The sequence below is a fragment of the Aspergillus homomorphus genome, assembly GCF_003184865.1.
Source record: "Aspergillus homomorphus CBS 101889 unplaced genomic scaffold BO97scaffold_108, whole genome shotgun sequence".
Lineage (NCBI taxonomy): Eukaryota > Fungi > Ascomycota > Eurotiomycetes > Eurotiales > Aspergillaceae > Aspergillus > Aspergillus homomorphus.
The window spans coordinates 1-22,890 of NW_020291994.1; the positions used below are offsets into that span (position 1 = coordinate 1).

Consider the following 22,890-nt stretch of genomic DNA (forward strand, 5'->3'; position numbering starts at 1 on the left):
TTTTTGGTGCAATACTGATTGAATGCTGGTGAAAATTGGTAGCGATTACAGAACAGGTTCTATTATATAAATACTTAGAATAGTTATTTCTTTGTCTTAACATTGATTTTTCTGCAGTTGTACAGCAAAGCAATGCCTGACGATGTAGATTGCACAGATAAATAATGTCGGTAGTCTCAAACCGTAGCATAGGCGCCCCGAAGATGCACGAATATTTGACCAACAGTCCGATTCAGTACATGATTATCTGTGGATTACAGACATACCGCTCGAAAAGATTGTGACATGCCATCGACGTGTACAGAGCTCAAAAAAGAGAGTAGGTGTGGTTAGTGAATCTAGAACACAGCTTTTCACTAGATGTAATACAGAGGAGTTAGAATTTGTACTCATAATAGTGCATCAAAGTCTCGCTTCTTCCGTCAGATGTCATTCCTTACTTGCAATATGTACATTGGTATTTTGCCTTCTCTGCACTTAGGGGACTAGACCTGTGCATCCCATCTCATCCATAATTCAAATTTGTGCCTCATTTGGATACAAACCCATAGCGCTCCATGTAAAAAGAAGCATAAGACTGATAATGACTTGTGCAAGATAGTTCTAGACACACCAAAAGCCGCAGCGTTGAACAGTTTCCCAGCCACGAAAAGCCTCGTTCGAAAGGTAATGTCAAGCATAGGATGATCTGCTTGCCATATCAAAAGCCTTCCAGGAACGGTTCTCTCAAGAAGAGAGTAAGGCACAACCTTAAATCCTTTGTCAAAAGAAATTGGGCAAAATAAAGCACATCCTCGCTGGTGTCTTGCAGCGGCCCGTAGTCCGTCTCCCCCAAATAAGGGCTGAAAGTCTCGGTCATTGCGATGCTTCATCACAAAAGAAAGAACATCAAGAAAGAAACCTCCATGGTAAAGAAGGAATGCCCAACCAAAGACCGACTTTCTCAATTCTTGGATGGGTATTGCAAAGCTGTATGTACTTGCTTCTATAACAACAAAGTGGCTTTCGACTCTCCGAATCTGCAAGGTATTCCATGGCTACTCAAAGTTAAAATCTCACGGCCAGCTCAAGACAAGCAGTACTTACTTCAATTGTTAGACTGTGAATTAGAGTGATCGCGGCTGATAAAAAATGTATCATGGTCGAAACCATCTCATGCAGCACTCTCAAGGCAAGCGATGCTCGAGTTTCACTGTCGCTCTGGGAGGTCATATCTAAAGTGAGCTGTGAGATCGGGTTGAAAAGACAATTTGATATCTAAGGCTTGTGACTAAATACCCATAAACTTGTGCTATTGGAAAAGTAGTATTGAAAGCGCAGGAGCATCACATTAAAAACACCCTACAAGAGTATCTCACGGCTATGGCTTTGGCTTACTATCACTATCGTCTATATCCACTGCCTAGGTTGTTGATAATCGAGCATCCGGAGTATGCCGATCAGATAATTGGCCCAGTCAGCCTAGTCTCATTCACCCCCAAGAGATGCTCCCTGAGAAAATGATTCATCGATTTGGCGTAAGTTAGATAATCTTCCGGGCATCGCTCGATCAAAAAGACAATGCCTAGTTTTAGTCGGTATTTTCTTGCCTTTTGATAAGGTTGGATTCGAGTGTTTTCATGGGTCTTGCGGAAGTTTGTGTCCAGACCGGCCATTTGAGATGTTCTAGCACATAACCAGCTTTAAAATACAACTAGATGTAATCAAGGTGATAGCCTTAGTACCTTAATTGGTGTTCTAGACCTCAATTACGAGACACTGGGCCTTTTTGAAAAGCAACAGGATTCAGAAGGTAGACAATAGTGTGCTTTCGGGTTTTGACGATATTCGTCTTCACAACGCAGAGGGCAGTGACAAGATTCGACTGGCGATTTGAGAGGAAAACTCAACGATGGTTGATAGTCTATTGGGTAGTGATTATCTACTATTGAAAACTTTATCTTCAGATCATTGGAAATATTTCTAGAAAAAAAATGATTGGATTATGTAACTTCTTGGGTTTTTCGAAGCGCTAATGCACAAGGTGTCAACATTGTTGATGTTTTTTGCATTAGCGTCCATTTATCCAGGAATGAAGTTGTCCTCAAGAACGATTCTCACTAAGCACCATGTGTTCATCTGACACGTAATCCACCCACCCAGAAAAACAACGGGTCGCACGTATCCTATCTCTTACCAAACGAATCCATGCAAACGCCATGATTGTAAATCATACGGTAATATTGGTGAATTTAGCTCGAGGGATTGTTAAAATCTCAAAAGCAACTAGCAAGCAAAACCCGCCCCCATAAGTTTTCTTTCTGCAAATCAGAGACCAGAAGAGACAGGTTGGGGAGCGTCAACTATTTGGAGGGTTTGTGACTTGCCAACCGAGATTCACAAAATCGCTCGAGCTGATGGCCAAGCGACTGCGCAACGCATTTCGTCCTCCAGTGCCTACTCTGACCATACAAACTCATTACTTAGAAGGCCGCACATATGTGAATCTTAGCAGGGCATATGACAGGTTATGATGATTATCAACAGCAATACAGTCTAGTCAATCGGGACCACCCTACATATATAACGAGTGCTCTCCATTCCCTCAGTATTACAATTCCAACCATCCACAATCTTCAGGCTGTGCGAATTTACCATAAGTTTTACCACATAGTAAGTATCCATATGTTGGTGTCTTCTCAAAGTCTAATCGACAAAACAGTCAGCAATGTCGAAAATCTCCAAAGCCGCATTCGAAGGGTTAGCTAAGAAAATACGCGAAAACTCCGATTCCTTAAAGAACCTCACTTTTGCCGATAACCAGACTTCAAAAACTGCCGTGAAGACCAAGGACCTTCGATTTGATGTGCACCGAAATACTAGAGATCCAACAATGGCAACCGGGATAATCCAGGCGAACAGTCAGGCAGAAGATAGGACAGTGCAGAATTTCATCAAGGGGAAAACTGGCGGACACAAGGGTACACACCAGGTCATTGGAGAGAAGATCACTTTTGGTCTTGGGGAGAACTTCAAAGCTGATGATGTCGCATCTGCGGTTGAAAATACTGAGTAGAGTCAAGTCTAAACAAAGCTCTTGTCGGCATTAGTTACTGCCAAACCTCATTCTAATGCCTGCACTAGCTCGATGACTCTATCGGTTAGCATAAACGTGATGATGTTCTTGTTTGCCATCTACAACTGGCGAATGATATCTACAAACTATTCTTCGACCGCGATGATTCTTCAAGTAGTACACTAAATATTCGAACACATATTTTTGGTTTTTCATTCAGTTATTATAGGCGATGAATGCAGATTCAACGACTTATCAGAATAGGTGCCGTCGTGGAAAAGCTCATCTTGGACTCGAGAACGGAAAGACCCTCCGCCTCTTGTCAGTCTCAGCTTGTACATAATGTTGGACTCTTTGATCCTTGCTTCTTTTGACTAATGTTCTGTAGGTCCAATAGACATTATTAATCCATAAAGCAATTAGTTTTCAAACTTATTAAGTTGTGCGCTCGTGTTTCACAGGCAGTGCTAAGACCTCAGGCCAAATCCCGGATCTCCGGGGATAACGTTTTCGGTAAGCGACCCGCTATTGTAACCGGCCCGCCAGCTTTGTCCCGCAGATTAGTCATCGAACTGGCCATTAATCCGTATAAATACTCCTAGTTGACTCCCAGTTTGCTCTTTCACAGCTGTGCCTCTCAGGGAATATTCAATGGCTGTGCCGCGAATCATCAGATCTAAACTCTCTAAATGTGTGAAAAATATGCAGTCAGAACTACAACCTGTTCTTTTTCGGACTCTCACGGATGGCTCAGGTATGTTGTTTTCAGAGACTGTTAGTTTTGACTAATTCGCCAGCAGAAATCCCTATTGAAGAATGTGATCTGTTCGGGTACCAGCGATATCGGTGGCTGTAGGTTGTCTACTCCATATCATTCCATCTGACTAAAAGTTCTAGAAACGGAGAATCAAAAGAACTTGCAAGACGTTACCTGAAATTTGACTTGCGTCAACTTGTTCATACAAGTATCCAAGCCATAGGAGGAGATGGACTACAATGTATTCATCATCAACTTGTCTATAAGTCCTTGATCTGACAGTGATTGCCAGGCACGAAAGTTTCCAAATGTGTTGAAGGGCAGTTCAATAAGGCATTCGTATTGACTATGAGCAATGGCGATGAAGTTGTTGCCAGACTGCCCAACCCGAACGCAGGCCCTGCATTCTATACAATTGCCTCCGAGGTGGCAACTCGTCAGTTTGTACGTCTTGATATCACTTGCTGTTAAATAAACTAATAAAGCCAGATTCGCGAAATCATGGGATTGCCTGTCCCTAAAATCTACACCTGGTCGTCAGACTCATCAAATCCGGTAGGATCAGAGTATATTCTCGAAGAAAAGGCTAGAGGACAAGCACTGGGCAAACTATGGGCCCAGATGTCAATGCCATCACGATGCGAGATTATAGACCAGGTTATTAATATAGAGAAGAAACTTACATCGGTGTCATTTTCAAAGCATGGCTGCATATACCATACGTCTGTCCTGAGCTCGAAGATTCCTGTTTATGACAGCTTAGATTCAATGCTGGACAGTGCGTCATTACCGGAAGTGCGCCAGACTTCGAAACTTTCCAGGTTCACGATAGGTCCTTCAAACGACCGCAGAATGTGGCAATCTGAAAGAAAATTCCTGAAACTCGATTGGGGTCCATGTAAGCTCAACCAGATTCCCTCCGTTTTATGGGCTCACCAGCTTAATCATTTTAAGGGTCAAACCCTGCCGACTATGCGATGGCTCTTGGGAAAAATGAACTTTCTTGGGCGCAGTCTCAAGCAAGACCAAGAATCAATCCATATCGCTCGATTGACAAGCCAGAAAGTCCAGAAGAATACCGATCTCTTCTCGAGCGCTATCTAAGAATTTCACCCTACCTCATACCAGGACCAGAGACCGGTGAACCGCTCAATACTTTATCACATCCCGATCTGCATCTTGATAACATATTTATTGATCCGGATACAAACCAAATTACTTCAATAATTGACTGGCAGCTGGCAGCTGTAGCACCTATCTGTCTGCAGCGCCCCCATCCACAGATGCTAGAGCTTTCACCTAGTCCTCGTACCAGTCAACAAAATTTGCTTGAGAAGGAACTTCTCAAATACTATTATGAGGGCACTAAAAATGCCAACAATATACGGCCAAGAGTCTCCAGGAATCCATACCTTACAACAAGACTCGACCCGTTAAACTTGATCTCAGGATGTTGGGAGCGACAGGACACATTTTCGTTGCGCGAGGCTCTGATTAAAATAGTTGCACTCTGGACGCGATTAGGCTATAGCAGCCCGTGCCCAGTTGAATTTACAGAGGAGGAACTAATAGAACATCAAAACGAAAGAAATCTTGTTCAGGGGTTATCCACCATCGTGCAACAGTTGGCAGACGAAGGACTCATTCCGATTGGGGGCATGGTCCAACCGGAAGAGTACGAACAGGCTAGAATGGTGAGTGACTGGGCTAAACGGGAATTTATCAGCTTGGCTGAGGATGACCATCAAGAGAAATTGCACATGATGGTATGGCCGTACTAGAAATAAGAAAATGTACCGAGTTTGAATTCTCTTAGCTCTTTTTTTTTTTGCAAAACGCATTGCGATAACTTGCTGACGAATGTACCTTTCTCTTTCGCTTGCATGCGGCTTTCTACAATCCCAAGAGCAAAGCTTTTTATAATTAATGCTACCATCACTTCTAGATTTATTGTCCCATGGTATGTAGTCGCCATAAATATGAGCACGACGACCGGGTGCCAGAAGATTCGGAACATTGCTGACATCATTTGTCTTGAAAGAATGCTTCCCCAAACATATTTAATTGCAGATGCTCTCGGAATGTGCGTAGATTCGTTTACATGAAACGGCGGCTGAAATCTGACATGAAGCTCGACCTCATTCATAATTATTGCTAGCGTTCGGACCACGCTTTGAAGATTGCAGCTCGTTGTCCCGGCCTGCTATTGGTTGTCACTAACATCTTCGTGATTAATCAGCTTCCTTGTTTCTTCCCGTGACTGCTAGGTTACCCCGCTTTTTGCTCCTTTCTTCAACGTTGATGTGCTATCTAAGAATCATTGGAATCGCCCATTTGTTTCTATTGCTAAGCCATCATACAGTTGAAAGCTCTGATGGCCGACGACTCGTATATTCATCAACAATAAGATATTTCGTCTGGCTTCATGAACTCGTTGGCTTATCCTGAACGCAGTTTCTCAGCGCACCTACCCACGTATACTGCGGCAGGCATGCTTATTGGTGACTTGAGCCGGCCCCCTCCTCTTTGTTAAGACTGACCTGACAACCGCTTTTGAGAATATCAAATAGCAGACATGGAACCTACTAGTGCAGTCTGTTCCTTTCAGGCCACCCAAGTATCGAGTAATGCATCTGGCAAAATTGATATTCTTCGACGGGTAAGGGTTGACAAGCACAATCACTATACAAGTCTAACAAGCATAGGCCACTCAATTTATCATCTGTAACAAGCAGTTTCTCTCCGATGATTTGAGGCTTTCTTTGTTCAACGCCTTCGGTCAAAATGACAATAAGTCTTCTGGAATAGAGCGATCTCGTACAAGAGCAAGAGATGCTCGGGAGCGCATCGGCAGGGCCACTGAAAAGGACATTCTACCAACACCAGAAACCCTCTCACTCATCGCGGAAATCAGAGCAGCTCCATCCAAATTCTGGACAGCCAAAATGAGAGTGAGCCTGGAATGGGACGCGAATATCTTGCGCCAACTATATCACGGAAGCAGAGAGAATGACCGACTTTCTGTAACCTACCGGGCGTTTTATACATCTGCGACATACCTCTTTGTTCGGCTGATCTGCGAAAGATTCAATGTGCGAATCTTCTCAGAACGCGTCTTGCGCTACTGCACGACCTTGATTGATCCTAACGGGAAAGAGGATGTCGAATCCGTCAAAAAGAACCTCAAGGATGACTACAAGGCTGGTCTCATATGGAATACCTATGCAGAACACTTGGGCGGGTATGGCACATTCTTCTTAATTGGAGTAGCTCCAGCATGGATGTAAGTATTCGGATACAATCAATCATTCTAGCTTTACTGAGTGCGGAAGGTTCGAGATATCTCTCAACAAACGTGATGATCTTGATTTTGTCGTTTCTCATCTAACTTCGATCAATGTCCCACATACTGCCGCACAATACGACCTGCACGGCATTGGTTCTCAAATCATATATGAGATAACACAACGAGCTGGGTCAATCCTATCATCGCGTCTAACCCGAAGGAACAGGAAATCTAAATCAAATAAGTTACCTGGGTCTAGTCGGTCAGGGGCCACCAACTCTATGGTGATTTCAGACCAAATACAAGGCCGGTTATCATCTTCTGACATCATAACTATACCAGACAACAACTCCCCGGGTAACAATCCAGGTAATTAGAGTCTACCTCATGTTCACGTGCTTTCTGGAATCATTCTTTGCTAAATATGTTTGTAGGGCCCGAACATCAAAGTATTTTGAATCAATTACAATTCAGAGCCGATCATGATTCTGCGAGTAGCTATAACATGTCTTTGTCAATACAGAACACCTCAGGACTAGACAAAGATGTTGTCTCAATCCATAGTTTGGAAGACGAGCGTTCTACACTGCCTGCTTCAGGTATACATCAGGGTACGTTTCCCTTATCTAATTAGTGCTTTTTGCGCTTAAAACCTAAATATTTCATCCTAGAGAAAGTCTCCATTTTTGGACCCTCGCCGCATGGTCAAACATCCTACTCTCCATCCTTCGATAATGCGGTCCGAGGATTTGAGGATGTGCTTTATCACGCTGCAGGCGAGGAAGTGATCTCCCAGAATATCGCTGAAGGTTTTGAGGATGTGAATGGTCACACATTCGGGATTTTAAGCTCCGGCAATTTTTCTCAACGCCTCCCAGATGACATTTGCATCCAAAGAGAGAGCATGTCTAATCTTTATGATATCGCTCAAGGCTTTGAAACCGCACACTATCAGACCCAATTGACTTACGGTAATGTGATTCAAGGGTTCGAGAATGGGATTCACCATTCGATCTGAATTTGAATATTAGTGGTACCTCGATCTGTCTTCGTATATCAAAGATATAGCTACCTTTCGATCTGTTGAATAATGAATAAACCAGAATCAGAGAAACTTGTAGTTGGGGTATGATAATATGTAAAGCTTCAAGGCCGGCATGATAGAGCGCAAATCAATTAATTATCAGTAACACTTCATGTAAGATCAGATATTACCAGTACCGTTAGTTTGGCACCTTCCGACACTTCGACGCTACATTCCCTGAAAATATGATAATGGTGGCTTGTATCCAAGGCCAACCCTTCCATATATACCTCCCCACACACTTCAAGAGGAATCATTATTGTGAAGGTTTGACCAACAATTGCCTTCCCAGGAAACACGACGAGACCCCCTCTTTTATAGCTCAATATTTCCCGCGTTTCGCATTCCTTTGTCGTTTGTGATAGCCCCTACCAAAGCTGTCAGAATCAAGGCTCTGCTAAGTTTTTTCCAGGATTCTGACCTTTGCTGAATACTCCGAAATTGCATAGTTGATTGGATCGTCGCAGGCATCTGTTGCGAAGAATCGTGCAATCGTACTGCGTTTCGGTCTCGGTAAGGATTCAGCAACCGGCTTGACCTCTTTCCATGCTTCCGTAGCGTAAAATTTGACCTTTTCCGATTGCAAAGGGATAAATGAGGCCGAAGGCCTGTCGGATGAAGACATGAATGAGGTCAAGCGTCAAAACAAGTTGATGGCGCACGAGGTTTATTGACCGTATGTAACCTTTTGCAAGTAGAAATAACGGTGTTTTGATAATAGGTCTTCTGGATGAGAAGAGAGCGACGGGCAGGACCCCTTTCTTGTTGTCTTTCGTTGTTGAACATTTGGGCGTTGTTGAGGGGCATTTAAATGTGAGGGGACGAAGCAGGTCGCTTTTGAGGTGGGGTATGTCTCGTGACTCTTCATAACAACTATTGGCTGAATTGGAAGGGCGGTGAAAAGAGCCTATGGGGATGATAAACCCCTGCCATACTTCACGTGACTCACCCTTCTCAATATTCGTTCCGTTTCGCCCTCGTTTCCACCTCTCCCCCTGATCGCTGTGAGTTCGAAAGTTGCAAAGAAGCCTTTTCCCACTCAAGTCAGCGCGTACGTCAGATCACATAATCTCGTGCTTAGCGACCCAATATTTGTTTGATTACAATGGCGTTGACGAATTTGGAGTCTGGAGTAGTCATCCTCTCGGGCCTGCCACCGAGGATTTCGCACTGGGAAGCTGTCTTTTTGCTGTATTTAGGACGGTTGCGATATCAGGTATACTTGATTTGTTTGTTCTTACCCATGAAATTGAACTTGATGACATATTACCAGTATTCGTCGCAAAAATACTTTAGTTCAGCACCGACTTCGTGTTCCTTCAGTCTCCAAGCCTCCCGAATTACCGCGCAGACTACATTTATAAGGTGAACATATTCACACTGTGGCCTCAACAGTATCATTCTGCCCAATCATACTCTATGGAGATTTCTCAAATTTCATTGCCATCGTTGCTGGATTGAGAAATGGTGAAGAATCGGCACGCCATAATGAGAACCACAAGTTGTGGAAGGACACTGTTGTCGAAGCTTTCCCTGTCGATTTCGGGGCTCGATGGCTGTGCACGTCCGACTGCTCGCACTATCGATCGAAAGGAGTCGCTGATTGGCGCGGTTACAAGAAGAACAACTCGATTACCTATGTAAGGAAGATATTTAGTACGCTCGAAACGAAATAGAGATACGTCTCAAGTCTGACAGGCAACCTACCTTGGTCTTGAAATACGCGTGGGTTCTGTGTCATCACTCTCAGAAGACGATGTTACTTCGTCATCCGAGAACTTATCACTGGTCTCAAAAGCATTCATAGAGGGCGGAGTGTCTTCAGGGGCCATGTTCCAGGATCCAAGGTGTGTTGGGACCATTTGAGGAGACCTGATGACGGAGCAGCGGAAGGACGGGTTGGATGGCAGCGTGGTTTGCCAAGCTGACAGTGTTCAGCAGCCATGGCAGTCCGTAAATAGTATATGAATGGGTCGCACATTTTGAAAGTCAGGTCGGCCCATATCCAGCGTGGACTGCAAACGCATCAAAGCCACTTCATTTGGTGAGGCTACGTTTTGAGATGGAGCTTAGTCGAAATGCCGACCGCCTTTCGATCACGTCATTGTTCCTCCGCAGAAATCTGTGATATGCTTAGCAGCGGGTAGAAAGTACCCCTGATTGCAAAGACTGCTTTTTGTAGTTAGTCTCCGGGCAGTTTATTAATTTCGAGGCGGCCGGTGCAGTGCGACTAAAATACCGCCCTTCGTAACCCCGCTTTTGCCAAGCCGGCTAAGAACACTTTTCGGACATGCCCAAAACGAATTAGTTCTCTGAGAGCCTTCAGCCGAATACGTCACATCACTCTCAGCAACTACTCTGCAACTCAGGTACGGGGGTTGACTAGCCAGAGTCACGTGGTTTCGTTCAGATTTCTCCGATATAACTGACCCACTTTAGGTTTCCATTACATGCCAAACTGTGGCCGTGCAAGCTCAATCCACTCTCGAACCGGGGAAGATGTGCTGAGGCACATAACCTGGACGTATTCCTCTAAGTCTACCAAAGTTACCACATTCCCCACCCCTAGGCTGTCCGAGAGCAAACACCACACTTGGATCGCTTGAGTTTGATGATATCCTTTAGCAAGCCTTCGAAAATGAATATTAAATTTATTTTACAATGAATGCTATGAATGCAATACATAGCTTTCTCTTTATCACCCCGAGTAAGAACAAAGCGATGATATCGAGATTCCCCTGTACGAAGTAAGCTTCTCAGACCAAGACTAAGCAGCGACCTTGATCTTGCTTTCTGTAAAGGGTTGCATTACTGTTGAAACATGGGATTGCAGGACATGCGATAGCTGGCTGACTTGTCGGGCATTATTCCCGAAAGCATTTGGCTTTCCACGGCCGGCGGTGGGGGTTGTGTCATGCCGCATAACTAAGTTAGCTCCACGGTATAAGATCATACCAAATTAGACCAGCGTCAGATTATCAACACAAACGTTTCTGCTTATATCACGTGAACGACGGCTTCATTGATAGCCTTTCCATCCTATTAGGAGTTATTATTCCAACTCCGTTGATAGAACTTTCTAATTAGAACTTTCACTGAGGACAAATACTAAAATAGGTCTCCTCACAAGTAATTCCAATCATGGTCTCCTATGTGCAATAGAATCGGACAAAGGATAATCAAGGCCAACATGACGTAACGAAACATAGTTTTCAAATCCGAAAAAAAAAGAATATCGTCCTGCATCGTACTTAAGTCACTGTCCAGACAAAGAGAGTGTACCACGCGCTTGATGGCAATGTAAGACTAGTTGATGCCTAACTCCTTGCAGCCCCAATACACCGCACTTTTCATCGACCCTTGGACCGAGCGTGAATCAAAATGGGCATATTTCTCGAAACGCTACTTGGATAATGAAATCGATTTTGAAGGCATTATTAGCATGTGATATTGTGAGGTTGATGTGCGATTTCCACATTTATCTCGTAAATCAGGAACATGACACTCAAATAATGGCAGAATCCCATACGCTGAACTCACTTGAGGTCGCTGCATTTGACGCATAAGATTTTGCGTGATATATCACGTGATTATACCCCGCCTCACCAAGACTGCAGTCAACTCGACAAAATCTTCATTCAACAAAAATCTGTTATTGCTCATTGTCGGCCGTCGCAGTTTCACTGAATACTCGGTTCTCAAAAGCATGCGATATCTGTATCAAATATCCCAGTCGCATGAAAATATGTCACATGAAAATCAGTCTTCGACTTACTCAAGCTCCTCTATACCACCTAATGTGGCGAGTACTATTCATCCACATTTAAATGAAAGGCTCAATAGCTTTGACAACATTAGCGCTGAGGAAGATGTGCTTCAATTCATTGGATCGTCCAATGGACACTGTACCGCCGCGAGATCAATCAGCGCTAAGGCTCGTGCCACTCAGTGTTTCGGCGATATGAGCGACCATACTTTTCAGCAAGTTTCCCATGACCGAACTCATGTGTCTCGGAAGGATATCAAACCACTATCAGATTCAACAGTTACCGAGAAAGTCGGAGGGGGTCAAAGACTTGGCAGGATACCTTGATCAAATTGAAGAATGAACGTAAGGATTCTGTGAGGAAACGTTAATTAAATATCGGTATTCTAACAATTCATTTAAGCTTAGAATTTTGAGTGAAATACAATGCACTTTTCAAAAGTGAGTGATCGACAGTTTTATATTGCAAATATATTCTAACAACAAATACAGGGAAACTTTCAAATATCAATCATCTCCTTCACTACTCTATAAAATTCTCAAGTACCTCTCGATTGGCTTCCTTGTCAACTTTCTGTCCTTTCACTTAATTCCTCATTTCATTTACAAAGAATTTCATGTGTTGGCTTCGCTTTCCAAATAAACCATCAATACAGTCTGTATATAGGAAAATTAGTTATTATCGTTCTCCTCAAATTTGAACGACAATCTGGAATTATCACCTGGTGCTGAAGCCAAGCCGCCGGGTAGAGTTTCGAAGCTACTTTTATACCTATTATCTCAAATATCGAATCGTATCCTCGGACATGGATACCATTAACTGCGCAGAAACACCCTTAGACATTGCTCTGAGAATTTATTATTGACTTGGAGTTACTGATAGTGCCAATTTAATCATTAATATTACCTCGCATAAACTCTAATTTTGTCCCGTCTCGAAAGCCGGCTTTTAGTCTTATGTTGAAAATGATTGATGATTGTTTATTCTTCAAAGTAGAATTAGCTGTATCTTTATATAGGTTTTCTTAGCAGTTCAATAATCGGAGTTTAGTATCAGTAATTATACTAGTGATTAAAGAATTCTTTTTATTATTATCAGGCTTATTATGAAGCCGATCTAATATTATACTTTATTTGCTGAGTATTATGCAGGATATAAAATTTACTAAAGCCCTATTGGATATAAAGAATATGGAAGTTTTCTTGAATCTATAAGATAATACCGGGAAAATACCTCTCTATTATACTTTAAGAATAAAGAACAAATTGTTCTGCGGCATTATATGAAATAAGAGACCTTGAGACGTATGTAAAGCGTTTCATAGAGGAGTTAAGTGCTAATGTATCATTAATACCAATTTTGAACCTTCCAGGTGCAATGTACTCCACACTTCCAAGACATGACTAGAAGTCATCTGGTCGCCACTGCAGCATCCGCTTTGTTAAATTAAGAAAATCGTGTTTTACACAGTCCACTCTCCGAAGTTGGAAAGGATGCTGTCCAGTCTCCGTCCTCGGGAATTAACACAGGATACTTAAGTTTACTGAATCAAGAAAGAATAAATCGAGTATATCTTCAGCATTCAAAAGGCAGAACGCCCTAAAGGCCACTCATCTTCTTGTTTCGGGAATCCCCTCTTAGCCGCGCCGTGGGAAATGACAACGGCCTCGGCCATACCTGAGTGGCAGAGTAGTTGCTGCGAGTGATGTGACGTATTCGGCTGTAGGCTCAGAGAATTGATTCGTTTTGGGCATGTCCGAAAAGTGTTCTTAGCCGCGCTTGGCAAAAGCGGGGTTACGGCGCTTGTCTCCCAGGGGCAGACTTGTGGTCCTCTCTCTCCAATCCACCCAACAGACTTGTGGTCCTCTCCCTCCAATCCACCCAACAGACTTACCTTCGCATTTCAGCCAAATTACACAGAATGGGTCTTGCTGAAAGTCGAATGATTGTGGTGAAACTTGAGTCTGCTTGCATTGAAGCAGAATGTCGAGGCCATCGTGAAATCAAGAATCTACTTTCGGACAATGAAGTAAGCCGATCTCTTGTGTATGATGAATGAGAAAAGACTGACATCACAAGTTTATAAAAAACTTGTCCAATATTTGGAGAGATATACCCGCTGTTTCAAAGAGACAGATCCAGGAGAGAAGAAAAAACCGAAAAAAGAAAGCCCCACAAGACCGCAAACTTATCGACCTGGAAGCGTTATCATTACAAATCCCACAATGGAGAACCAACATGCGAAGTTTTTTCAGTACTGAAAAGACCCTCGACCTTGAATTAAACTATCCGATTGCCGAAACTTATACCTTCCTTCTGCAGCTAGAAGCGCGTGGAGAAAGAGATACCTGGCGTCTAAGACTTCTCAAGGTCGTTTTCCATTATCTTCTCAAGAAGGTTTGCCACCAGTATAGGCAGTCAGCCCAAATTGAAAGAGCTATACATCTCATTACAAAAGCTGAGATTGTTGGGGATGATGCTGAATTGATCAGTGCACGTCTTATGGCCTGGAGTGATATTGGACGGAGGCTAGATCTGCTTTGCCGAGAACTTGCCGATACAGGAGATAATCTTACTCATGGTCTAACATTTCTCGGCCTTCTTTTTCGCTTGCCCAACTATGTGACCGACAGCTAGTAAGTTTCATTCCATCTCATAACGTCTACTTTGACTAATAAGATATATAGCTTGAGAAAGCTCCCCTTGAAAGGCTTGAAACGTGACCAAGAAATCAAAAATCTTAGGGATTGCGGCGTTGTCATGAGCAATCAGTTCGCTCTAGTTGATGAGTTCGCTCGTGACGCTTTTGAATTCTTATGGGGACCAATTGAAGTATCTCTAACAGAAGAGGACTTTCTGCAACATGATGGATTATTCAATCGCCAGCCGACGCAGATAAATGTTGGCCAGATAGATGGTAGCCCGGCTCTGCAAAGCTTTTCGGTCACATCTGAACGCCAGGATGAAACGAACTCATCAGGTCATAGAGACGGAGACGCACCGTGGGCGAATCAACAAGCCGCTGCATCAGCCGACTCAGATCATCGCGTCAGTCAACATCTAGCAATTCAATGCTCAACAGAACCAGAAAAGCTAAGCGAGAGACCAAACATTGGTAGAATGCCGCTACCCGAAGTTTACTTTGACCCACAGGCTTATAACAGTCAACCTTTGAACCTGGATGGCTCTCACAACCAGTTTGTTGACGGCCAGCTTCCTGATTCTCAAATGTTCCAGCCCATTTCAGTTAAACGGTCCAGTGTGATTCAAACGGATACATGTCCAGATCTAATTAACCCAGTTCCTTATATTTTTCAACGGCCCAATCTGGAGGGAAACCATTACAATATCAATATACCCTTTTCTGATCAAGATGCAGCCCGATTTCCTTCGGAAGTTTTCGACCCAATGCCCTATATTATACCACCATCCGGCCTCGAGGAATCCCCGCATCTTGTAGGCCGACAATGCTATACTCAGCAGGAGCCACGCTTGAACCCGATCGCTTTCAGCTCACAACCTCAAATTTTGGATACAAGTATGAACCAAACGAACAGCACTATCAGCCGACTTGACAACCAATGCATGGATCTGCAACAAGAGCCTCAGTCTAATCAGATACATATGAATGAGGTTCCGTTCGCTCAGCCTGGATGCAATAGAGAAATCAATGGTGGGGTGCATACAAATTGGTACCATATACAAAATCGTGAAGTAGCATCATGTTAGCCAATTAGCTGAATTTTGATGCGCTGCTCACTATGGACTCTTGGAGCATGAGGCCAAGCGAAATAGAAATATGCTTCAATGTTACAAAAGTGAACCGAGCAGATTTTCGGAGTCTCAGGAGGATCGTTTCATGAATATAATGACGGTCGATCCCGGACTAAGCGTGAGCTCCTCCTCAGTAATATGTGTAAGAAAGCCTTCAGGCAATGGTCCGCCCGGGGATATAGTAGAATTCCCCGACAAGGGAACAAGTTGCATGTTATGGTGTTCATTCAAAATTCGTTTCGACACAGGGAAATGCCAGAGTGTCCAGCCCCAGTCCTGTCAAGCACCAGGTCAAAAAGTGAAAGCACGATGCAGGCGTGAAAACAAACCGGTCGAATCTCCAAGCTTTGCATCAAGAAACTTATTTTTTGCCCAAGGGAAGCACCCATATATAGTACCCTGCCATCTCGACTCTCCAGTCGATCGACTTCAGCCAAAGTGTCTCCCCCGTCTGCGCTGGCGATCATCCGCTTGATTTCTAGTCGAACTGTTTCGGCTTCGTCTGGTAGGGACCGAATCATGTCGGTACTTAGGATGATTGTTAGATATGGTTACATTTCACAATCTTGGGAGGGAGAGAAGCACGCATACATGAAGGCCTGTATCAAGAGTGATTTGTCGGTGCGGTGATGCAATCTATTGTCGTCTTCCATTGAGGAGGGGTGAAAAGGTAACGAGGGGAAGCATTTCGGAATTGTTGGGCAGAAAGTCACGTGATAGTCCTTTGGCGGTGGCACGGTCGCGCCAAGTTTGCTAGGAAATCCCTCCGCTCTTCGTCAACCTACCACCCGAGGTCATTGAACAACAAATTCTTAGCAAGTAACTGTTTCTGCACGATATCAATAATATGCTCTACTTAGGCATACACTCTAGATATATCTTGGCTCTTCCACTATACAAAGCCGTTATCTTGGTCAATACTAAAACCAAGAAGAACGCGCCTCTTGCTTTCTGTACAAAATTACGACAATGCCCACATTATGAAGCCATTGAAGCTCGACGTAGGAAAACAGCGCCATGTGCCTTGATTATGTGACGATACACGACTTAAGACAAGTCAATCAACCCCGGACAGCTGAGAAGAAGAAACAAGCCCTGATTCTCCCTCATTAAAAACCATATCTAGGTTTTCGAGGTAGAGTTGCTAGATCATGGAACGATGCGTGTGACAAGAATTATCATTTTGAAAAGTTTATCTCCCATCCTTATTCATAATGAGGCTGTTGATAACTAAAGACTATCTATAATCGGAAGCTCCTTGGATGGAGAGGTAAAACAGCTCATGGTTCCATATGAACGATTGCGATCTTCATGCCGTAGTCTGTCATGGATCCTTATTAGGTTAACTCTGGGGCACAGTCAGACGTATTTGTGACTCCTCAGCCAGCTAACCAAGGATCCTGCAAGAGCTCCTTCGCTGTTGCTCTATCCTCGGGCATCCAGGTAAGAGCCTTTCGTATAAAACGTAAGAAGCCTGACTTATCCTCGAGTCGAGATTCTAGTGCTTCAAATGTCCGCCTATTCGGAATGGGCGCAAGATTTAGCCATTTGCCTATTATGAATCCAGTCAGTAAACACAAATAATGATTATGGCTCGGCTGCATCGTCCTATTAGTGTTCAGTTTAAATATGCTTAACATACCATCACGATCCCAAAAGTCGCCTTTTCTGTCAGGATTTCTGCGCAGAAAATTAGGAGGTGGCGGTCCTAACGCGGCAATGAGCTGGGCGAGATGTGCCGCATCATAGAGGTCACCATCTTCATCACGAGCCGTGAAAAGTTTTCTCGGTTCAAGAAGGTCCCAGGCCTAAGTCGAGTCAATAAGAGTACACTGTTCAAGAAACGAGAGGCGATTGATAGAGACCAACCGTCAAACCAACGCTCCAAATATCAACTGGATAACTCCAACCTATGCAGAGCAACGTCTCAGGAGCCCGATACTCCAGAGGCATAATATCACCACCATGAGGTCCTTGACCGATACGAGCCTCGCCAAAGTCGGATAGCAGCATTGGACCTTCTGTAGGACGCATCAAGCGTGATAAATATACGGTTCGAGTGGGTGAGACTTGCTTGCGGGGAACCGGAGAACTGAATTCTTTATCTTCTAAGGTTTTCAGTAGCTGGCTATTATACGTACCCAGGAGCATATTTCCAGGGTGAACATCTATCAAGTTAGTAAAGGGATATACATGAAAACTGTACAAGGAAGATATACCGGTGTGGACAATATTTGCTTGAGTATGAAGGAAGTCCAAAGCCTGTAACAGCTCAGTGACTGCCCCTTTGACGAATTCCTCGTCAAATCCATCTTGCCGAAATACTAGCTTCATGTCACGCAGACTCATTTGTGCCGCTTCGAAAACAAGAACTGTATGTGTTCCACTTGGCCCGAAAAGTTTGAACGAATGCAACAATCTCCGGATATTGTGTCGTCCTTGGTGCGGGCTGGTTCGTAACTGGTGATCCATATGTTCGTAAACTGGAACTTCACGGTGATATAATGAGGTATGCACATAGACCTTTAAGGCGACATATTGATTGTTCCTACATTCTTTAGTTAGATACAAAAATGTCTATGTTTCGAAAACATACGCGAGATCCCGGGACAGCCATGTAGTGGAGGAAGAACCGTAGCCCAGTTTTGCGACTACTTGGTAGCGGCTCTCGAAAATATCGCCAATTCGAACGGGGTAAAATCGGTGTGCTTGATAGTCAGGCAGCTCTTCCTCCTCAACTGGATGATCGGCTTGAATGGATTCAAATCCACTTGTCGGAAAGACCCGTGCATCTTGTAGATAATCTGTTCTTGGTGCTGAGGTGGTGGTGCCCGTCGAGAAGGACTTCAACGAGGTTATGATTGCTGTCCAGAGCGGCATTCTCAATCTGGAGCGTAATGTAAACAAACTCTGCTGATTTCCCGAGCATGAGCAGATTTTGGAGAGGTATAAGCCCAAATTTGAAGTTTTCTTGATCGAAATCATCATCCTTAGCAGCCATATATGGTGGTTGAACATGGATAATTGGCGAACGCGACGTGGCACCCTAAATAGCCCGCGTCATTCCCCACCCGTGACTTGCCAAGTCTCGTCGGCTGAGTTCAGAAGCTGTGACCACTCTTTTGCGCTAAGCGTCTCCGGATTAGCTCTAAACTTTAAAAGGAGCAACTTCCGGGTATCAGGCAATGCCGATGAGCCAATTGTTCTCGGCCTTTTTCTTCAATACTCATACTGAATAACAAGTTCAGGTTGACCAATATACTGTGTTGCTAGCCTGAAGGTTGACTCTCCTTCGATTTTGTAGACTCAATACATACTGATTATATCATGACAGGACAAATTTTGTATCTCTTCAGATGCGTGATACAGTTCATGAAATTCTGGGTTCAGACAATAGGCACTTTATTTGATGGTTTACAAAATAGGAGCCTATCCCATTTAGGCATTAGAGCCTGACCAAGCTTCAAAACACAGTATCTCCCGGTGTCTTTCCTCCGCCGCCATCGTGGAAATCCTTTACTTCGATCCCTGCCCTTTTCCCTTGCCCTTGCCCGCACGACTCTCAGCAAGTTTGTAGGTTCCATTCTCATGAACATGGCCACTGAGTAGCCGTGTGCCATTTTGACTATAAAAGCCAATTGTGATGACATCTTCAGGATCTGCTGGGTCTTTCGAAGATTTGTGAGCTTTAGCACCTCTGGAAAGTCCGTATTAGCTCTGCATAGTGAGTAGAATGACGAGAAGACGTACTGTATCTCGTATCCGGTTACTGAGTCGTACTGAATGAGAACGGTCAACTCGATTCTGAGCAGGGTAGCGGAAAAAAGTTTGGTACCTGAGACTCCACATCGTCTTTCAGTTTCTGTAAAGAGGAAACCCATTGACTTCCGGAAGACCCGTTGGTCTTGCGGACATCTTCCTCAGTCACTCTGCCTAGGAGATTGAGAATACTCCGCTTGGTAGTGGACGAGATACTGCGAACTGTGTTTAAAGACATTGCTGTGGGTAGTTTTCAGATTGCAGGCCGCACAAGATGTTCAGTGCTTCTAGGTCCAAAAAAACCAAATTCGAGGTCGCATTGGCCTTTAAGTATACAACTCTTCTCTGGCTGTTGAATGAGAGGCTGTGTATACTTTAAAAAAGACCTGTGTTAGTGTGGTGTGCCACCTGGCAAACGACAAGCTACAGTTGGTGAAACACAAAATAACAATCGAATATCTCTTTTGATACTTAACAGTCGTAAATTAGATTAGATGTATCTCGAGATGAGTTAGCTGCCCGAACAGAGTCACATGTACCTATGAAAAGACTGACTTAATATCAGAAATCAATGTTATAAAGGCTTTCTAAGTGCCTGGGGGATATTGGCGCTATTCCGAAAATAGTCGAAAGTTGTTCGCGCGAACAACTTTCGACTATTTTCGGAATAGCGTTTCTACACAACGGGATACTCAAACCCATAACTTGAGCAGAACTTGCAGACGCCTGGACCCCTTGGTAGATTGAGAGGTCTACTTCGACCCATTGTTTGATTTTGAGAGGGTGCAGCCTTCGACGATGCTTTCATGATTCTACACCACCATACTCCATAATCGGTCTGCTCTTCCGCTGTCAGAAACTCATCCATCGCGAGCAATACACACGTGTCTCTGCATATTTCTATCCATCGATGGTGCTTCATCATAGTAAATTCAATGAGTTTCGAAAAAGCCTAGTAAGGTTTGTTCTTGAAGACATCTTCATTCATCAGGATAGATAGATGCTAATGCAACAAAACATCAACAGTGTCAACATCTTGTGCACTGGCGCTTCCAAATTCAAGAAGATGCATTGCCCAACCAATCTCTGTCAAATATTCCCGATGGTTTAAAGAGAGACTTTTCAATGATAGATAGTCACACCCCAATAGACAATCGACTAGTTTCGAGTTTTTCCCCTCAAACCGCCAGTCGAATTTGTTCGACGCTGCCCTCTGCGCTGTATACCACTGGCGTCAAAGCCAGAAAAGCTCTCATTGCCTACCTTTAGAGTCCTAACGCTCTTGATAATGACCCGGTGTCTAATAATAAAGGTCTAGGTCACGACCTAAGGTAATTGATTTATCACCTTAATTACATCAAGTTGTATTAAAAAGCTGGTTGTGAGCTAGAACATCTGGAATCACCTCGCCTGGACAAGATACCGCACTACCCATGAAACCGCCTGAATCCAAGCTTATCAAAAATGCAAGACAAATATTTTAGATATCTTTGTCCGATCAAGTGGTGCCTGAAATATTATCCAAGTTACGCCAAATTGATAAATCATTTTCGCAGGGAGCAATTCTTGGGGGTGACTGAGACTAGAATTACCGGGCCAATTATCTGATTGGTATATCCTTAGTACTGGATTACCACGAACTAAGGCAGTAGTTACAGACGATAATGATCGTAAGCCGGAAAACCAGCAGTAGGATAATCTTGTACGGGATGTTAAATGTGAGACTTCTGCACTTTCAATATTCATTTTCCAATGGCACAAATTTGTGGGTATTTAGTTAGTCACAAGCCTCAGATATCATCCTGCCCTTTCAACCCGATTCCACAGCTCATTGAAGATATGACCTCCCAGAGCGACAATGAAACTCGAGCATCGCTTCCCTTAAGAGTGCTGCATGAGATATTTTCAGCCATGATACATTTGTTATCAGCCGGGATCACCCTGATCCATACTCTAACGATTGAAGTAAGTACTGCTTGTCTTGAGATGGCCGCAAGATTTTGACTTTGAGTAGCCATGGAATGCCTTGCAGATTCGGAGAGTCGAAAGCCCATTTGTTGTCATAGAAGCAAGTACATACAGCTTTGCAATACCTATCCAAGCATTGAGAAAGTCGGTCTTTGGTTGGGCATTCCTTCTTTACCATGGAGGTTTCTTTCTTGATGTTCTTTCTTTTGTGATACAGCACCGCAATGACCAGGACTTTCAGCCCTTGTTTGGGGGAGACGGACTACGAGCCGCTGCAAGACACCAGCGAGGATGTGCCTTTTTTTGCCCAATTGCTGTTAATGACGGGTTCAAGGTTGTGCCTTACTCTCTTCTTGAGAGAACAATTCCTGGAAGGCTTTTGATATGGCAAGCAGATCATCCTATGCTGGACGTTACCTTTCGAACGAGGCTTTTCGTGGCTGGGAAACTGTTCAAAGCTGCGGCTTTTGGTGTGTCTAGAACTATATTGCACAAGTCAGTATCATTCTTATGCCTCTTTTTACATGGAGCGCTATGGGTTTGTATCCAAATGAGGCGCAAATTTGAATTATGGATGAGATGGGATGCACGGGTTTAGTCGCCTAAGTGCAGAGAAGGCGAAGTACCAATGTACATATTCCAAGTAAGGAATGACATCTAACGAAAGAATCGAGACTTTAATGCACTATTATGAGTACAAATTCCTAACTCCTATGTATTGCATCTAGTGAAAAGCTGTGTTCTAGATTCACTAACCACACCTGCTCTCTATTTTGAGCTCTGTACACGTCGATGGCATGTCACAATCTTTTCGAGCAGTATGTCTGTAATCCACAGATAATCACGTACTGAATCGGATTGTTGGTCAAGCATTCGTGCATCTTCAGGGCGCCTATGCTACGGTTTGAGACTACCGACATCATTTATCTGTGCAATCCACATCGTCAAGCATTGCTTTGCTCTACAACTGCATAAAATTCAATGTTAAGACAAAGATATAACTATTCTAAGTATTTAAATAATAGAACCTGTTCTGTAATCGCTACCAATTTTCACCAGCATTCAATCAGTATTGCACCAAAAATATTAAAACCAACTACTTTGACACTTTAATTATTAGTCATCATATCGTTGTCGGAATGGCTGAGGACAGTTACCGGCAAGGGAACTTGCCCATGGGGACACAGCTCATCTCATTCGACTTCGCTTCCCACACGATGGAACACCTTGGTTATCTGTGTGTAGATGACAAAACGCCCACAGATGAAGAGATGGCAGAAGTGAACAAGGTCTTTGAAGAGAACAAGAAGTTTTCCGCGCCGGTGTTTGATTACTGTGAAGGAGGAAATGAGTGCAAAGCATTTCTGATGTCAGATCGCAAGGTACGTCTCCACAGACCTGATTAGCCGGTTGTACTAAGGATGATAGTAGTTGCAAGAT

The 22,890-nt window shown here is 43.7% G+C and overlaps 12 protein-coding genes across 12 annotated transcripts; 7 read left to right on the plus strand and 5 right to left on the minus strand.

Moving 5' to 3' along the window:
* Nucleotides 1-485: 485 nt before the first annotated feature.
* BO97DRAFT_358494 (uncharacterized protein) lies at nucleotides 486-1,031 on the minus strand (the record flags this gene model as incomplete). Its single annotated transcript, XM_025692260.1, has 1 exon — nucleotides 486-1,031. A coding segment is annotated over one exon (546 nt), but the record flags the coding sequence as incomplete, so codon positions are not given.
* Nucleotides 1,032-2,447: 1,416 nt separating this feature from the next.
* On the plus strand, nucleotides 2,448-3,055 carry BO97DRAFT_447449 (uncharacterized protein; the record flags this gene model as incomplete). Its single annotated transcript, XM_025698783.1, has 2 exons — nucleotides 2,448-2,652; nucleotides 2,702-3,055. Exons 1-2 carry the CDS (start codon nucleotides 2,500-2,502, stop codon nucleotides 3,053-3,055), a joined length of 507 nt encoding a protein of 168 aa, XP_025545729.1. The 5' UTR covers nucleotides 2,448-2,499.
* A 651-nt stretch (nucleotides 3,056-3,706) lies between these two features.
* Nucleotides 3,707-5,593, plus strand: BO97DRAFT_474195 (uncharacterized protein; the record flags this gene model as incomplete). Its single annotated transcript, XM_025700302.1, has 6 exons — nucleotides 3,707-3,809; nucleotides 3,856-3,907; nucleotides 3,953-4,053; nucleotides 4,105-4,256; nucleotides 4,302-4,710; nucleotides 4,767-5,593. The coding sequence occupies 6 exons, from the start codon at nucleotides 3,707-3,709 to the stop codon at nucleotides 5,591-5,593; spliced, it is 1,644 nt and encodes a 547-aa protein (XP_025545730.1).
* Nucleotides 5,594-6,197: 604 nt separating this feature from the next.
* On the plus strand, nucleotides 6,198-8,171 carry BO97DRAFT_447451 (uncharacterized protein). The gene is made up of 6 exons (XM_025698784.1): nucleotides 6,198-6,313; nucleotides 6,371-6,471; nucleotides 6,518-7,095; nucleotides 7,145-7,467; nucleotides 7,533-7,709; nucleotides 7,770-8,171. Exons 1-6 carry the CDS (start codon nucleotides 6,238-6,240, stop codon nucleotides 8,114-8,116), a joined length of 1,602 nt encoding a protein of 533 aa, XP_025545731.1. The 5' UTR covers nucleotides 6,198-6,237; the 3' UTR covers nucleotides 8,117-8,171.
* Nucleotides 8,172-8,256: 85 nt separating this feature from the next.
* On the minus strand, nucleotides 8,257-8,977 carry BO97DRAFT_409560 (uncharacterized protein). Its single transcript, XM_025696090.1, has 2 exons — nucleotides 8,604-8,977; nucleotides 8,257-8,550 (listed from the first exon to the last, which is right to left on the minus strand). The coding sequence occupies exons 1-2, from the start codon at nucleotides 8,805-8,807 to the stop codon at nucleotides 8,293-8,295; spliced, it is 462 nt and encodes a 153-aa protein (XP_025545732.1). The 5' UTR covers nucleotides 8,808-8,977; the 3' UTR covers nucleotides 8,257-8,292.
* A 2,632-nt stretch (nucleotides 8,978-11,609) lies between these two features.
* On the plus strand, nucleotides 11,610-12,708 carry BO97DRAFT_401722 (uncharacterized protein). The gene is made up of 3 exons (XM_025694349.1): nucleotides 11,610-12,293; nucleotides 12,352-12,389; nucleotides 12,441-12,708. Exon 1 carries the CDS (start codon nucleotides 11,889-11,891, stop codon nucleotides 12,273-12,275), a length of 387 nt encoding a protein of 128 aa, XP_025545733.1. The 5' UTR covers nucleotides 11,610-11,888; the 3' UTR covers nucleotides 12,276-12,293; nucleotides 12,352-12,389; nucleotides 12,441-12,708.
* A 1,089-nt stretch (nucleotides 12,709-13,797) lies between these two features.
* BO97DRAFT_23982 (uncharacterized protein) lies at nucleotides 13,798-14,548 on the plus strand. Its single transcript, XM_025690777.1, has 3 exons — nucleotides 13,798-13,978; nucleotides 14,029-14,346; nucleotides 14,442-14,548. The coding sequence occupies exons 1-3, from the start codon at nucleotides 13,871-13,873 to the stop codon at nucleotides 14,463-14,465; spliced, it is 450 nt and encodes a 149-aa protein (XP_025545734.1). The 5' UTR covers nucleotides 13,798-13,870; the 3' UTR covers nucleotides 14,466-14,548.
* A 1,166-nt stretch (nucleotides 14,549-15,714) lies between these two features.
* On the minus strand, nucleotides 15,715-16,368 carry BO97DRAFT_23986 (uncharacterized protein). The gene is made up of 3 exons (XM_025690778.1): nucleotides 16,311-16,368; nucleotides 16,053-16,251; nucleotides 15,715-15,999 (listed from the first exon to the last, which is right to left on the minus strand). Exons 2-3 carry the CDS (start codon nucleotides 16,242-16,244, stop codon nucleotides 15,793-15,795), a joined length of 399 nt encoding a protein of 132 aa, XP_025545735.1. The 5' UTR covers nucleotides 16,245-16,251; nucleotides 16,311-16,368; the 3' UTR covers nucleotides 15,715-15,792.
* A 734-nt stretch (nucleotides 16,369-17,102) lies between these two features.
* On the minus strand, nucleotides 17,103-18,603 carry BO97DRAFT_358478 (kinase-like protein; the record flags this gene model as incomplete). Its single annotated transcript, XM_025692259.1, has 5 exons — nucleotides 17,103-17,275; nucleotides 17,366-17,531; nucleotides 17,593-17,891; nucleotides 17,943-18,271; nucleotides 18,320-18,603. The coding sequence occupies 5 exons, from the start codon at nucleotides 18,601-18,603 to the stop codon at nucleotides 17,103-17,105; spliced, it is 1,251 nt and encodes a 416-aa protein (XP_025545736.1).
* A 584-nt stretch (nucleotides 18,604-19,187) lies between these two features.
* BO97DRAFT_401728 (uncharacterized protein) lies at nucleotides 19,188-19,756 on the minus strand. The gene is made up of 3 exons (XM_025694350.1): nucleotides 19,559-19,756; nucleotides 19,474-19,502; nucleotides 19,188-19,420 (listed from the first exon to the last, which is right to left on the minus strand). Exons 1-3 carry the CDS (start codon nucleotides 19,718-19,720, stop codon nucleotides 19,240-19,242), a joined length of 372 nt encoding a protein of 123 aa, XP_025545737.1. The 5' UTR covers nucleotides 19,721-19,756; the 3' UTR covers nucleotides 19,188-19,239.
* Nucleotides 19,757-21,323: 1,567 nt separating this feature from the next.
* On the plus strand, nucleotides 21,324-22,132 carry BO97DRAFT_449054 (uncharacterized protein). Its single transcript, XM_025698854.1, has 2 exons — nucleotides 21,324-21,447; nucleotides 21,497-22,132. Exons 1-2 carry the CDS (start codon nucleotides 21,394-21,396, stop codon nucleotides 22,046-22,048), a joined length of 606 nt encoding a protein of 201 aa, XP_025545738.1. The 5' UTR covers nucleotides 21,324-21,393; the 3' UTR covers nucleotides 22,049-22,132.
* A 277-nt stretch (nucleotides 22,133-22,409) lies between these two features.
* Nucleotides 22,410-22,890, plus strand: BO97DRAFT_24051 (uncharacterized protein). Its single transcript, XM_025690784.1, has one exon. The coding sequence runs from the start codon at nucleotides 22,590-22,592 to the stop codon at nucleotides 22,854-22,856; it is 267 nt and encodes an 88-aa protein (XP_025545739.1). The 5' UTR covers nucleotides 22,410-22,589; the 3' UTR covers nucleotides 22,857-22,890.

Bases quoted from the DNA above. Each gene is read 5' to 3' on its own strand.
- BO97DRAFT_447451 (XM_025698784.1), top strand. From the start codon at position 6,238: ATGAACTCGTTGGCTTATCCTGAACGCAGTTTCTCAGCGCACCTACCC. The intron at 6,314-6,370 runs GTGACTTGAGCC...ACCGCTTTTGAG, and splicing joins TGCGGCAGGCATGCTTATTG to AATATCAAATAGCAGACATG. The intron at 7,096-7,144 runs GTAAGTATTCGG...TGAGTGCGGAAG, and splicing joins GGAGTAGCTCCAGCATGGAT to GTTCGAGATATCTCTCAACA.
- BO97DRAFT_409560 (XM_025696090.1), bottom strand. From the start codon at position 8,807: ATGTCTTCATCCGACAGGCCTTCGGCCTCATTTATCCCTTTGCAATCG. The intron at 8,551-8,603 runs GTCAGAATCCTG...CAGCTTTGGTAG, and splicing joins TTTCGGAGTATTCAGCAAAG to GGGCTATCACAAACGACAAA.
- BO97DRAFT_401722 (XM_025694349.1), top strand. From the start codon at position 11,889: ATGCGATATCTGTATCAAATATCCCAGTCGCATGAAAATATGTCACAT.
- BO97DRAFT_23982 (XM_025690777.1), top strand. From the start codon at position 13,871: ATGGGTCTTGCTGAAAGTCGAATGATTGTGGTGAAACTTGAGTCTGCT. The intron at 13,979-14,028 runs GTAAGCCGATCT...TGACATCACAAG, and splicing joins ATCTACTTTCGGACAATGAA to TTTATAAAAAACTTGTCCAA. The intron at 14,347-14,441 runs GTTTGCCACCAG...TGAATTGATCAG, and splicing joins TCCATTATCTTCTCAAGAAG to TGCACGTCTTATGGCCTGGA.
- BO97DRAFT_23986 (XM_025690778.1), bottom strand. From the start codon at position 16,244: ATGATTCGGTCCCTACCAGACGAAGCCGAAACAGTTCGACTAGAAATC. The intron at 16,000-16,052 runs GTTTGTTTTCAC...GGTGCTTGACAG, and splicing joins AAAGCTTGGAGATTCGACCG to GACTGGGGCTGGACACTCTG.
- BO97DRAFT_401728 (XM_025694350.1), bottom strand. From the start codon at position 19,720: ATGTCTTTAAACACAGTTCGCAGTATCTCGTCCACTACCAAGCGGAGT. The intron at 19,503-19,558 runs GTACCAAACTTT...GTTCTCATTCAG, and splicing joins AAGACGATGTGGAGTCTCAG to TACGACTCAGTAACCGGATA. The intron at 19,421-19,473 runs GTACGTCTTCTC...CGGACTTTCCAG, and splicing joins GTAACCGGATACGAGATACA to AGGTGCTAAAGCTCACAAAT.
- BO97DRAFT_449054 (XM_025698854.1), top strand. From the start codon at position 21,394: ATGATACATTTGTTATCAGCCGGGATCACCCTGATCCATACTCTAACG. The intron at 21,448-21,496 runs GTAAGTACTGCT...GACTTTGAGTAG, and splicing joins TCCATACTCTAACGATTGAA to CCATGGAATGCCTTGCAGAT.
- BO97DRAFT_24051 (XM_025690784.1), top strand. From the start codon at position 22,590: ATGGCTGAGGACAGTTACCGGCAAGGGAACTTGCCCATGGGGACACAG.